This window comes from Medicago truncatula, chromosome 7 (genome assembly GCF_003473485.1).
Source record: "Medicago truncatula cultivar Jemalong A17 chromosome 7, MtrunA17r5.0-ANR, whole genome shotgun sequence".
NCBI classification, from domain to species: Eukaryota; Viridiplantae; Streptophyta; class Magnoliopsida; order Fabales; family Fabaceae; genus Medicago; species Medicago truncatula.
In genome coordinates, this window is record NC_053048.1 from 34,006,549 (window position 1) to 34,019,966 (window position 13,418).

The window sequence follows — 13,418 nt, forward strand, 5'->3', positions numbered from 1 at the left end:
TCTCACACGTAAATAAATGTCCGAGCAAATGGTTGAACTTAAATGACTAATGATACGTCATTCAGTCACTATTATAAGTAAATATTCTTCATACTCATTGAATAACCGATGTATATGGACTATATTATAAACCAAATACATATATTATTTAATGAATCTGAAAAATGAATATTTGCTTATAATAATAATAATAATCAGAGGAAGTATTTAGTGATCCATTTATGGGGATTCGATTACAAAAGAACTTAAGTTCGAATTCTAATTGAAACAACATTTCGTTATAATTTACTTACTTCTCGATCAAACTATGTTTTATTAGAATATTAATACATCTTCCCCTTAAAATTAGAGAGAGAAAAAAGAAAACCAATTTCAATAATTTCAAGTGTGAATGCATCATTTCCAAAATAAAATGTCTGTCTTAAACTTTCTTAGCATTTAAAAAGAAATAATACTATCATTATCGAAGTTTATGTCGTGTTGGATATTTACTCTTGAGAATTTGGTAGGTTGAAGAACTCCTCACAATAAATGTAAAACATTGGAACCAAAGTTAAATCAGCTATATATTCAGCTCTATAAATAGTCCTTAGCTAGGTACCACCATAACATAAACATTCACCTCTACACTCAACACACTTGACGTGCAATATTTCCTCTTCCAAATCAATCATGGCCAGCTCAATGCTCTTCAAGGTTACTTGCTTAGCAGTGATATGCTTGGTTTTTGGCATTCCCTTAGCCAATGCTGATCTTTCATGTGGTCAGGTGTTATCCACATTATACCCATGCCTAGGGTACATTAGGAACCCAGGTGCATCTGTCCCTGCTCCATGTTGCAATGGGATTAGGATTGTGAATGACGAAGCCAAAAATACCTCTGATCGTCAAAGTGTTTGCAGGTGCCTCAAATCCACTATAGTCCTACCTGGAATCAATCTTGATGCTCTTGCTAACCTCCCTACCAATTGTGGCGTTAACTTGCCCTACAAGATTACTCCTGACATTGACTGTAACAAGTACGTCTCTCTAAATCAACTCTCTTTCAATTTCATATTTTTTTTTTAATGTATTTAAAATTTTGTTCAAAATAAAAGCTCAATCTAGCATTTATAGGGAGCATATTAAGTCAACTTTCACTTTAATTATTGCAGGATACCATATTGAGCTGCTTGCGGGGTTTGTGCTTTGATAAAGAAGTAATAATGCTTTGGTTTCTAATAATAACCTAGACAGAATAAAGAAGATGGCTTAATTTCTTCCATTGTAACTGAATCCCACTAGGGATCACTATACTATTCATATAATTAAAATAAAATCTGAAATGTTTCAGATCACAAAATATTTATTAGCCATTGTGACATTTCAATTTACTATCATCTCTCGTATTCTAATTACTCTGGATTTTTATTTTGAAAAGGAATTCTAACTTTGATTTAGTGTTACATTTTACAGTAATTATATTATCAGCGTTTTTTATTTTATCTAAAATGTTTCTTCTTCACTATTAGATTTTACATGCATTTATCATAAGTCAACTTATACTAAGTACATGTTTGGGTCCCCTCAAAACAAAAACAAAAAATACATGTTTGGTTCTGCGTCCAAAGCCTTCAAACAGGCCAAAAGAGAGTTTTTCTAGTAACACCCCATAATGATCTAGTTGCACCCTAAAATGGCGAAAATACCCATATTATAAAATTAAATTTTCAAAATCAAACCCTTGCCCTCGTAAACCCTTTTCACGTTTTCTTCCTGCTTTTATTTCTGAAGAACAAGAACTTATTATAACGCTTTCAATGAATCAATTGTAGCACAAATTCTAGTTTTCAAACTTAAGATTGTTTTTTCTTGATTTAATGGATTTGGGTGCAATTCTAGCTTTTCAATTGTTCGGACATAAGAAAAAAATACAAAAGCAAAAGTTTGTGAAATAAACAAAATAAAAGGGAATAGTGTTTTTCAATTGCAAATAAGAGAGATTTAATTAGACGAAGCATGCTTTGGTGCTTGCTTTGATTGATTTTAAAGAAAAACAAAATCAACAATGGAAAAAATAAATAAGAAAAACTTATATGCTTTGGTGTTTGCATTTGAGAGGGTTTCACACTGATAGTTCCCAATTGCATCCTCCATGATGGTTCATATTGTTGGTTGGTGGAAATCATCATCCATGGGTGTGTGAAGACAGTGTAGATGCAGGCAACAAAGGAATCATGTATCAGGTGGATTTTGAGGTTGTTGTTTTATCACATGAATTCAGATCACATATACTTAATTTACCTAACGTGAATTAAAATCACGTACCATTCATAAGAGTGGGAAGGAAATGAGTAAGGATAATTTTGGTATTATGAATAAATTTTAATTGAATTTGGGTGTAACTTGATATTTTTGGGGTGTTACTAGAAAGAGTCGCCAAAAGATGAAACTTCAATTTGAGTTTAGCTTTTGAGTTAAAACATGCATTGAGAAATGTGGGTAATCGTGAGTCTCCGAGTGTAAACGAACGGTAGACCAAACACATACTAATTAATAGTGAATTATTGATTGACATGTGTACAAATCCGCTATGAAAAAGGGATATTTCGATTTTTATCATTAAGTTAAGAATAATTAAATTAAATATTACCTAGTTATATAAACAACCATATGCAAATACAACTTGTACAATGTATCGTGGATAGAACTGGTATATTTCTAGTAGAAGTTATGTATATAATTATAGAGTTTTTCTACTTGCATCCTAGTTAATTATGGTTGCACTCCAAAATGATAAGATTATCCTTTCATAAAATTTGATTTTCAAAAAGCCTATTCCTTCTTTTTTGGTTACACCCCAAAACCCTTCTTTCAAAACCATAATTCTCCAATCGATCGATTGTGTTCTGCGAAGATTTTCAAAACCATACTTTCTCACGTCCATTCATGATTTCAAAGAAAATTCGAAGCAAATCAGGTTAGCAAGTGTTGTTCTTCAATCGATTGTGTTTTTCTTGTTATGGGTTCTCAGTTCTGATTTTGTGTTTTCCTTGTTCTACGATTCACAGTTCTGCGATTTTGTAAAATCAGTTTAAGTAGGTTTACATGAACCTACTTAAACTGAATTTAAGTTAACCTTGCCAATGTAAATTAAAATCGTAATCGTACAGTGCATCATTGCAGTTGAAGGAAAAAAATTGAAACTAGCAAATAGAAGAAGAAATTCACTTACTTATATCCAATTGAGTATGGATGAAAAATATTTTGATTCACTCTTTAATTTTCATGGAGATTGATAATGAACATCGAATTGTTTGATCGATCACTTTGTGGGGTGAAAGAGGGTGAAACTCACTGACAATGAATAAAATTATGGTTTTAAGAAAATTTATATAAAAGGACAATTTTGGTATTATAAAAAAAATTAAGAAAATTTGGGTGTAACCAGAAAAACATGGGGTGTAAATAGAAAAACTCATAATTATATTGTTCGTTTGATAATTTATGAATTTAATTTGTATGCATCGACGGTGTAAAACTTTTTTACATATTAATTTAATAAAATTATGTCACAAAAATATTTAGGGTGATATTTTTTTGACAAAATTTAAGGTGATATTTAAAGAACTAACATATAAAAGTGGTATTATAAGGTGGTTTGATTGGATGTACTGCGTCTGTCATATAAATTAATTTTGTACTACCTCCGTCACTAATTATAGGGCCCTTTTGAAAAAATAACGGAATTAAAATAGTGGATATTTGTATTAAATATGTTTGTAATTTCTATTGTTTTTATAATTTTATCCTTTAAGATAGAGAGTTGGTTTATGTTTTCAACATGTTATTTATTGCTGATTGAAGAAATACTTGGAAATAGCAAAGGAGTCTTATAAAAAGGAACCAAAAAATTTTTTAAAAGGGTCTTATAATTAGAGTCGGATGTAGTAATTTATTACATGGATGTTCTTTCTTTTTTTGGTGTAAGATGGAGATTCTTTCAATAAATAAACATTAAATAAGTTTCATTTATTTAGAAAATTTTATGCTTAAATTATAAAATCACATGTCAAAATAAATGACAATCACTACCAAAAAAAAATAAAACTATAAATGACAATCAAAGGGGGACCTAATTTTTAATATTGGGCTTTTCCCCCAACAAGTCATTTATTTAAGATTGTTGCTAATAAAGGAGGAGTAAATTTGGTGTGAAAGTTTCTAGCTACACTTCCTATCTATTTTATTTTTATTTCCTAAAGGGTGTGTTAGAGAATTGGGTTTTGGACGGTTAATTTCACATACATATTTAAACAAATAAAATAATAATTTTATAAATGATCGTATAACAATTTTAGAAAGAAAAGAAATTGGTTACAGTTTTAGAAATATTTTAAAAAGCTTTCTTAATTTAATTTTATTTTGACAAAGGTAAACTCAACTTGTTTCATTAATAAGATTATACATCAATACAAATAGGAGAAAAATTGAAATATTGGTGACTAACCTAAGAAATGTCCCACTTGCTAACCATTTTTGTATGGCATATTCCTTCCAATAAATCTCCTTTTGAGACTACAATTTACTAGGGCAATTTTTCAACTCAGCAACACGAATGTGTCCTAGTATCACCATTATTTCTAGCGCTCTCAATCAAGAAAAAGATATATTAAATAAGCATAATTCAAATTGCATAAACAGCTGATAATATAGATTAGATGGTTCGAATAATTTGATTGTGATTTATCATTCAACCCTAATCTAAAAGTGTTCAGTTATTCGTGGTAGCAAAATACAACATCAAAGATTATTGAAATTAAACATGCATGAAGTGAAGAGAATTGGCGTCAATCTTGTTTTAATTTCAAGGTTGAAAAACATTTGTTATGTTCGCTTTGGTCACAATTCTATGTCTCTAAGCCGCCAAGATTTTGAATCAGTACTTTTGGGTGAAACATACACTTAAATAGGCAATTTGCCACAGTGCACGTATGTGAGGCACATAACTAAAAAACAACAAAAGTTTAATTTTCTCATTATCAGTGCGCGTGGGGTGCATCACTCTATGCACGAGGCATACAGCCTCTACAACTTCTCACTTTTTGCATTCTCAAGGCGCGTGAAGCACGTAGGTTTGTGTGTGGGGTGCACGGACCAGAGACTTTTTTCTCAGTTTTCTTCATTATTTTTGCAATTATCATTTTCTCAAAGAAATAAAACAAGAGAGAGAGAGAGGGAGAGAGAGAGAGAGAGAGAGAGAGAGAGAGAGAGAGAGAGAGAGCGTGAATCACTCACTTTCCCTTTCATAGGTGTTCGAATGCAATGGATGGCAGAAAAGAAATGATTCGAAACCAATTGTTGAGATGAGCATCAGATTCAAAGGTTTAATCCAACGTTCCTTATCAGACCCCTAGCAAGGCACCACATCACCTAAAGCAAACAACCGTCTCATCAAACAACTTTAACCGCTCCCTTGATTGATGCAATACATTAAATGCTCGCATGACCCTAGACTACTCAAGTATAGTCCTAGGATCCATGTATCATAAATGTCTCTTAGTACATAAAACATCATCATCCATTACATGCCTTAAGGGCCGCCAAGAAAATTGTGATACCAAATCCTGACATAATATTCAAATTCCAAAATGTTTTCAAAAAACTTATTGGCACACTGTGAAAGAGGTGAGACCCTTCTCTAGAATTTTGAACCCAAAGTCCAGATGATACAAGTGTCAATACTCAAAGTAAAAATCAGGTAAGGGACGACACAAAACAGACGAAAACCCTTTTTCCAGTTATATGGGCCTACATACATAATTATCACTACCATTACCCAAGAAGTTAGTACCTGAGGCCCGCAAAGAATCCACTTCATTGTAAAATAAATAAATAAATCTCTTGAGGCCGCAAAAGAAGTAGCATGAAACGGCTCTGAAAGAATGGACTGAACACATGTCATCATCTTACTTCGTCGATTAAAGGTTAGGGGAGCAATTGTTTCAGACCGGGCCAATGTCCAATTGATCAATGATCCAGGTCACCCAAAGTCAGTAACTCTTGAACGTACCACAACATGGACAAACACCATAGACACACTCGAACATGATCGTTGATCATATTATCAAGATTGTTTGCAGCTGTCCGAACAGCTGTCTAAGCTAGGATTTTGGATCCTAAAACATTAATTCCTCCACTATAAAGCTAAAACCTCACATTCACAACACTTTCTTGCTTGATCGTCGGTTTGTAAATACAATACATCGTCTTGTTGAGATGCTGCTCATTGTCCACCACCCAGTAATCCTTCAAACTTAAGATCTTAGGTCTGGAAGGATCAGTTATCACTCGTGTGTCCAACCACTCCTAAAATTTCTAGCTTCGTAATAATTATGGTTGGTTGCATAGGACGTGATAATTGCTTTTATATCAAACAACTAGCACATACCAGGCATAACCTAGTTTAAGTAGAACATGAATTTGGTGTTGTACCAAAAAAAAAAAGAACATGAATTTGGTGGTTTGATATTGAGGGACCACCTGCTAAAACGCAGGTGACATAAAAGCTTGATCCGATCCAACATACTTACATGCAAAATTAGGTCGTAAACAAATAAATCTCCTGGCCTGTGTGACGTTTCATCAGCTGTCACCTGTTCTACTATGACACCATCACATTATTTGCATGCCACTAAAATAGCACCGCAAATTCATTTGGAGTTGGTTGCTCTAAGAAAAAATAAATGTATTATATTAAAGTTAGCTCTTGAGCATATTAGTTTGATTTTTTTAAAGAATTGGGAACTAGTAGTGTTCATTTTAAGGTACACCATGAAACCTTTTTTTTTATTCTTTAAAAGTGCTCTAACTTCATGTTTGCAAGACCTTTATTAACCAGGAACACCAGAATAGATTAACCAAAAGAATGGCCCATAATTGCGTGCAAATTTTATCTCATCCCATTATTATATATTTTTTGGTTGCATCTCTATCTCCTAAATATCAAAAAATCGCAGAGAAATGTGCCAACATTAATTGTTTTCATGATCAGTTGTAGAGATGTAAATGCAGCCACAATTGCAGTGCAGTAGTTTGCACAACTGCAGTTGTATAGATTTATTGTTTTTTGACTTAATTGCAGTTTTTGTCCTCTGTATTTATCTTTTTGCAAAATTGGTCTTCCTATTTCAAAATTCGACCCATTATATCATATTCTATTTACTTCAGATTCATAGTTTGAATTATTATGGTCAACTTCTCCTAAAATGTGATGAGTTAATACAAAGAAAATAGACTAGAGGGAACACGTCTATTTGCTAAATAGTGCTCTCAGAAATGGACAAATGTTGCCACAAAAGTATAAATTCTGCACTCAATAAGCTGGCTGTTGCAGACTGTGAAGAGAGAAAGGAAAGTATATTGAATGTTGTGCTCTCCTTTTTCTTCGTTTTCTTTTGCATCTTTTTTCCCAATCTGGATTCATATATGCCATCGGTGCCATGTTGATGTCAAAAGTAAGATACAATCAAATTAGATAGCGGCAACAAAATTTCCACTACTTAATAAAATATATTCAATACAATTCGGTGTATATTTTTTTTTGTCAAATAATCTGGTGGTTAGAGCTCATACATTTAAAATGTGAAGAAGTAAGGTGTATGAGATTCGAACCCCGACCATATACAATTGGTTTTTGATTAAAATGAGTAAAATATTTTTAGTTTTGTGATGATTAAAATGAATAATTAATATATTCAATACAAGTAGATGCATATTTAGTTTTGTGATGATGAAAATAAGTTTTGAAAGAATTGATTTTATAAAATTGGTTTTTGATTAAAATGAGTAAAATATTAAAGTGATATATGTGTTTAGATGTATTTATGTATTGGTGATTTTTGTGAATTTGTTGTTCATATATTTTAAATCAAAATTACTTCCGAGTTAACGATCATCAAAAGTAGTTTTAACATGTATGTGTTCAATATATAAAATGCATAGCTTAATTGGTGGGGATTATATATGTAGGAGTTGTTTCGAACTCCAAACACCCTATCTATTCATTTAAAAAAGTTAATTCAACTTATTCATGATAATTGTTTTTTGTGTTATTAATATAACGTAATTATTTATTATTCTTTCTTTTTTCAATTCTTAATTATCTTTCTCATATCATGTATTAAGAACAATTTTGTAAATAACTTATAATATATTTTTCTCATACAAAATTAATTACATTTCTTAATATGCATGAAATGCCTAAAATACCATATAATTTGAGACAAAATATTACACCCTTCGGATAATATTATAAGCAAAAATCAACATTTTAGATTCATTCATTAAATAATAAATATGATCTATAATAAAAAGTCTACGTACATCATTTAATGAATGAATCTAAAATATTAATTTTTGTGTATAATAGTGACCGAAGAATGTATATAACGGATCAACCTGCCGGGTCCCGAAAAGATGGGGCGGAGTGGAAGTCTCAACTCAACCACTTAAATTAGCTTGTGACACCCGTTTTGCCACCTCTCCCCTACTTGCAGCCTTAATTGCCACACCTTAAAAGTTAAAAACAACAGTAGAAATCAAAGAAATTAACATTGGATAAATTTGGTACTCAAACCTTTTTTTTTTTTTTTTAGGGAATTTGGTACTCAAACCTGATAATTAATGTTTTAAACAATTTATTTAAAGAGTAGTGATATATGTACAACTCTTTGGTACAACTTTCATGATAATTTTAATTTTTTATCTTTAGATTGGTCAAAAATAATAGAGAGAAAAAAAAGAAGAGAGAGAATAAGAAGATAATGTGAGTATGATAGATAAAGTTGTCAAAAAATTGTTAGAAAATAGTTATACAAATATCATTTCTCTTATTTAAATTATACTAATTAGGTAAGCAAACCATGTGAAAACACCCGTCCACTGGACCCTTTATGTTTATTTTAACCGGTTACTTTCACTTTGCATCTTCTTCATTTTGTTTGTCTTTATACATAAGTATCTCCTAATAAATTAATTAAGTGTTAACTTTATCCCTTTAAGGCCAACAACTGACCAACCCCAATTGCTATAAATTGCCCTTCAATATACAGATCTAAATCTCACTCACGCCCATATATATCTCGTGAATAATAAAATGACAAAAATATTTATTATTGTTTACCTCTTTTGTGACTAAGCAGAATAGCATCAATTGTTTTCATTTATGAAACTGAGGTAAAAAAAAAAATTCATAATTCCTTCTTCTCCAATCATCTTCATTTGCATTATTGCTAAAATTTTGTTTTTGTTTCATAAATTGATGTACCAGTGAGGACCATTTCTGAAGAGGAATCAATTAAGCTGGGAATCAAGCAAGAAGCAGAAAATGGTCCCCACTTTGGATCAGAGCTACCCTCCAAAACCAAATTTCACACTTTCATTTTCTTTATCCCAAAGAAAAGCAAATTAAAGTTTAAAAAATCATAATATATATGCTTCTCTTCCTTTTGTTTACTTCCTCTAAACATCACATGACTCTAGAGAACAAAATGACTCATAATTAAGAAAACAAATTTCTCACATTTATGAAGAAAAAAAAATTATAGACAAATGTTTGGCGGTTAATTGTTATGTTAATATTTTCTTCAATCTACTCTATCTTTTAATTTGTTCAACTCATTTAACTAATACTTAAAATCAGTTGAACTATTCAACCCCTCACATTCACATAATTATTGAGGTAGATTATCTAATATGATCCAACAACTAATATTTTGAGATATTTTTAAAAGCATATTTTATAAATTTTGTATATAATGATCGTTCGATCTTAATCGAGATTGTTTCACCGTGTACTTCTATAACTTCACACAATCCCATAACAAGCTACAAGTACTTACTCAAAGAAAATTGAAAACCACTACTACACACAACCCCATAAATTCCCTTGCATAAAATAAACCAACAAAAATTTTAGTACAAAGGCTTCAAACTTTGCAAAAAGAAAACCTAAATTTTCACACACAAAACAGAAACAATGAAACGCCGTTTTCTTGACACAGAAATGAGCATGCCACCATCATACGAAAACAACACAAGCGACTCATTCATCAACGTCGAAAATTTCGACACAAACATGGTGATAATATTAGCAGCACTATTATGTGCATTGATATGCGCTCTAGGGCTAAACACCATAGCTCGTTGCGCCATGCGGTGCAGCCGAAGATTATCCGAAGAGACACCGGAACAAGCCACGGTAAGGCTAAACAAAACAGGTCTGAAAAAGCGTGAGCTGAGTCAAATTCCGGTGACTGTGTACGGTGGTGCCGGAGAGGATATTCCAGTGACGGAGTGTCCTATTTGTTTAGGAGAGTTTGAGAAAGGGGACAAAGTTCGAATGTTGCCAAAGTGTAATCACGGGTTTCATGTTAGGTGTATTGACACGTGGTTGGTGTCACATTCTTCGTGTCCAAATTGTAGGAATTCACTTCTTGTTGAGGGAGAATCCAAAGATGGGGTTGCCGGAGATGGGTTGCCGGAAAATGTTGCGGCGGTGATAGTTGAGGTGAGTTGAGAAGAACAACATGTTAAAGGATGATGAGGTTTTGGTGTATGGTAGTTGTGAAATTTAATGTTAGTTGTTAGTAGTAGTTTTCAAGTTAGTTCATGAATATTATTATGTGACCAACCTTATTTTTTAGTGAAAGAAAAAATATTGTGTTTGTGTTGCACATAGTTATAATTTTTCCATTTAGTTCATGAATTTATGCGATCAAAGTAATGATCTCCATCTATCACTTCATTTCTTAATTCAGTAATTTTAACCATCAAATTAACTTTATATATCTTAACATTGATATGCTAATATTTAAAAACTAAAAAATGCTAATGAGTATCTTTGTGGTACAAAGTAAAGAAAATTGATATAAAAATGTTGTGTTGAAAAGTGGGGCACTCAATTTGTAAAATTTATTTGACAAAAATTTTTTAAAAGCTTAAAAATTGTTATTCCCAGTAAAAAAAAAAATCTTGGACTAGTTTGATATGAATTTATCGTATAAACATTTGGTATCTCTCTCTTTAATTTACTTCATCTAGAAATGCTACATTATTACATATATAAAGAGAAATAAAAGAAAAATTGTTCAACAACATAGTTTATATGAATGATTCATTTGTAACAAAAGAAGATGAGTCTTCTCAACACATTTCTCTCATTAGTTGATATTTACATCACAAAATACCATTGTTGCGTCCCAATTCTACCACATGCATTCTAATTCTTTGAAAAACCTTATACATGGTTAAGCCTTCTCCTCCCTCTAAGATCCTATAAAATATTCTGACACTCAAAGTCTTTATAAGGTTGGATCCGTTCCTTTAAAATTCTGCAAATACACATTGACGCTTAAGTTTATAAGGTGTTTGTGAGGTTTAAATATTGAAAAATAAGCATACCTTGCGGAATGGTATCTCCTCCTTTTATTCATCACGTGAATGTCCTTTTTTCGATCTAGAATCAGCTCTTATAAGTTCGAAAACATAATTCCTTATGCACAAATAATCACTAGAGATTGATCTTTAGGCACCTAGCAAATATTGCTCACATGCAACTTAAAATAGCAAAAATGTTTACATCGGTAGTTAACTACCGTTTACATTCTTTTTTCAATCCATTAAACCGATTTAAAAAGTTATGAAAAGTTGTTAACCACCGTTCAAGATATTTTTTTAAGGAGTATGTGAACAATTAATACGTGTTAAAAAAGCAATTCCCATAATCACTCGCATAGTCATTTGCAAATATTTCTCTTGGGTTACATTGATGGCAAAAAAAACTGCCCATATCAATCAACAAGACTTTAGTTTCAAACTTCTTTGGAAAAGGTGAAAGAAAAAAAAAAACTTTGGGCTTAGGCCTTTTTATAATAAAAAAAGTATTTTGATTTCAAAACAAGATTCAATTTACATTGACGCCGCGTGATGGTTTGATGGGAACTAATTACCAATCTTCAATGAGTGATCTCTCTTTTTAAGTATTCTCATTAAATTGGTCAAAAAAAAAAAAGTATTCTCATTAAAGAGAAATTATTTTGAGTATCTAATAGGAACAATGTCTCAATGTAGACCTCCAATCTTAAGTGGAACCAATATTTTTTAATATTAAAATATTGAAATGTAATGATATAGAGTTATTGATAGATGATTAATGGGTCTTGTTTATGACATTTGTGTGAAGTGTTGGGTTGGGGGATTAAATGTTTATTAGGTACTACTATTAAAAAATTATAAATAAGTTATGAATACATGAGGGGGTCATTTAAGTACCTGAAAATGAATGTCTTCATCGCGGATGTTCTAACATTAACCACCAAACCAAAATTAGTCCTAGCAAGAATCGTTACGAATGTATTTCAAATCCATCTCAAACTGATAAAACGAGTTGTGTTTTTCGGGTGCGGTTATCATGCTTAAGGAATTCTTATGCACCCTGCATAAGTCCCAGCCCATTAATCGGTAGCCCAACATAATTGCTTCGTACACCCCCAAGCGAAACCAAACGAAACAACACGGGAAACCAACATAATTCACCGAAACCATCATCACCGTCATTCACCATCATCGTCACCGTACCGGAATGGGATCAGAGTGTTGATTTGGTTCAATGACAGTCACAAATGTCCTTATTATAGTATGTTTTGTATAAAATTATGCCAAAATCATTTTGCTGTGGAAATGGTTTCTGTGAGTTGGACTCCAAAACCATTTTGCTGTGGAAATGGTTTCTGTGAATTGTACTCTAAAACCATTAGATGTACTTAATGGTTTTCTTTGATCCAGCAGGTGAAAAAAAACTAAGGACCTAGAGTTATTGCCATCATTCAGTTTTGGGCTGACACAATTGGAGGAGGCGAAATGATATTGAGGATTAAATGTTGCAATATTGTGTCTAAATGTATAATCCTCAATATCCTTAAAAAAATCAATTTGATGGCCGCCACCGTAATGGCTAATGATATTCATTCTCCTGCTTGAAAACTTGTTCTCAACCATTTCACATATGCATTGAAACTGATGCAAACTATATGCCTAAATTGAATTTTTGTAATTGAGATTGGTGAGAATAAACATGATTTCATAGCAACTGAATTGAATTTGTGAGAAAATGGTTTGAATGGATCACATTGGAATCCCTTTAAATGAAATTCAGAAAGATTACAACCTTTGGGTATGAAATATGAATAAGGAGATCATGAATTGTGAATCGTGTGAGATCATGAATGTGACTCCTGGAGATGGGCATCGATGATAGCGAGAAGAAACATGAATCCTGAATCGTTGGTCAATTGAACTCTACTTTGTGTTACCGTTGATGGGAAAAAGGGCAAAAGGAGTATGCAATCCTGTAAGTCTAGATCTGATGGTTGTGAAGT

General features: G+C 31.9%; 2 protein-coding genes across 2 annotated transcripts; both read left to right on the forward strand.

Annotated features, from left to right (window-relative positions):
• Window positions 1-485: 485 nt before the first annotated feature.
• LOC11435337 (non-specific lipid-transfer protein 1) lies at window positions 486-1,376 on the forward strand. Its single transcript, XM_003623567.3, has 2 exons — window positions 486-1,019; window positions 1,155-1,376. The coding sequence occupies exons 1-2, from the start codon at window positions 673-675 to the stop codon at window positions 1,165-1,167; spliced, it is 360 nt and encodes a 119-aa protein (XP_003623615.1). The 5' UTR covers window positions 486-672; the 3' UTR covers window positions 1,168-1,376.
• A 7,733-nt stretch (window positions 1,377-9,109) lies between these two features.
• Window positions 9,110-10,719, forward strand: LOC11432082 (RING-H2 finger protein ATL74). Its single transcript, XM_003623569.4, has 2 exons — window positions 9,110-9,216; window positions 9,311-10,719. The coding sequence occupies exon 2, from the start codon at window positions 10,019-10,021 to the stop codon at window positions 10,556-10,558; it is 540 nt and encodes a 179-aa protein (XP_003623617.1). The 5' UTR covers window positions 9,110-9,216; window positions 9,311-10,018; the 3' UTR covers window positions 10,559-10,719.
• Window positions 10,720-13,418: the final 2,699 nt, after the last annotated feature.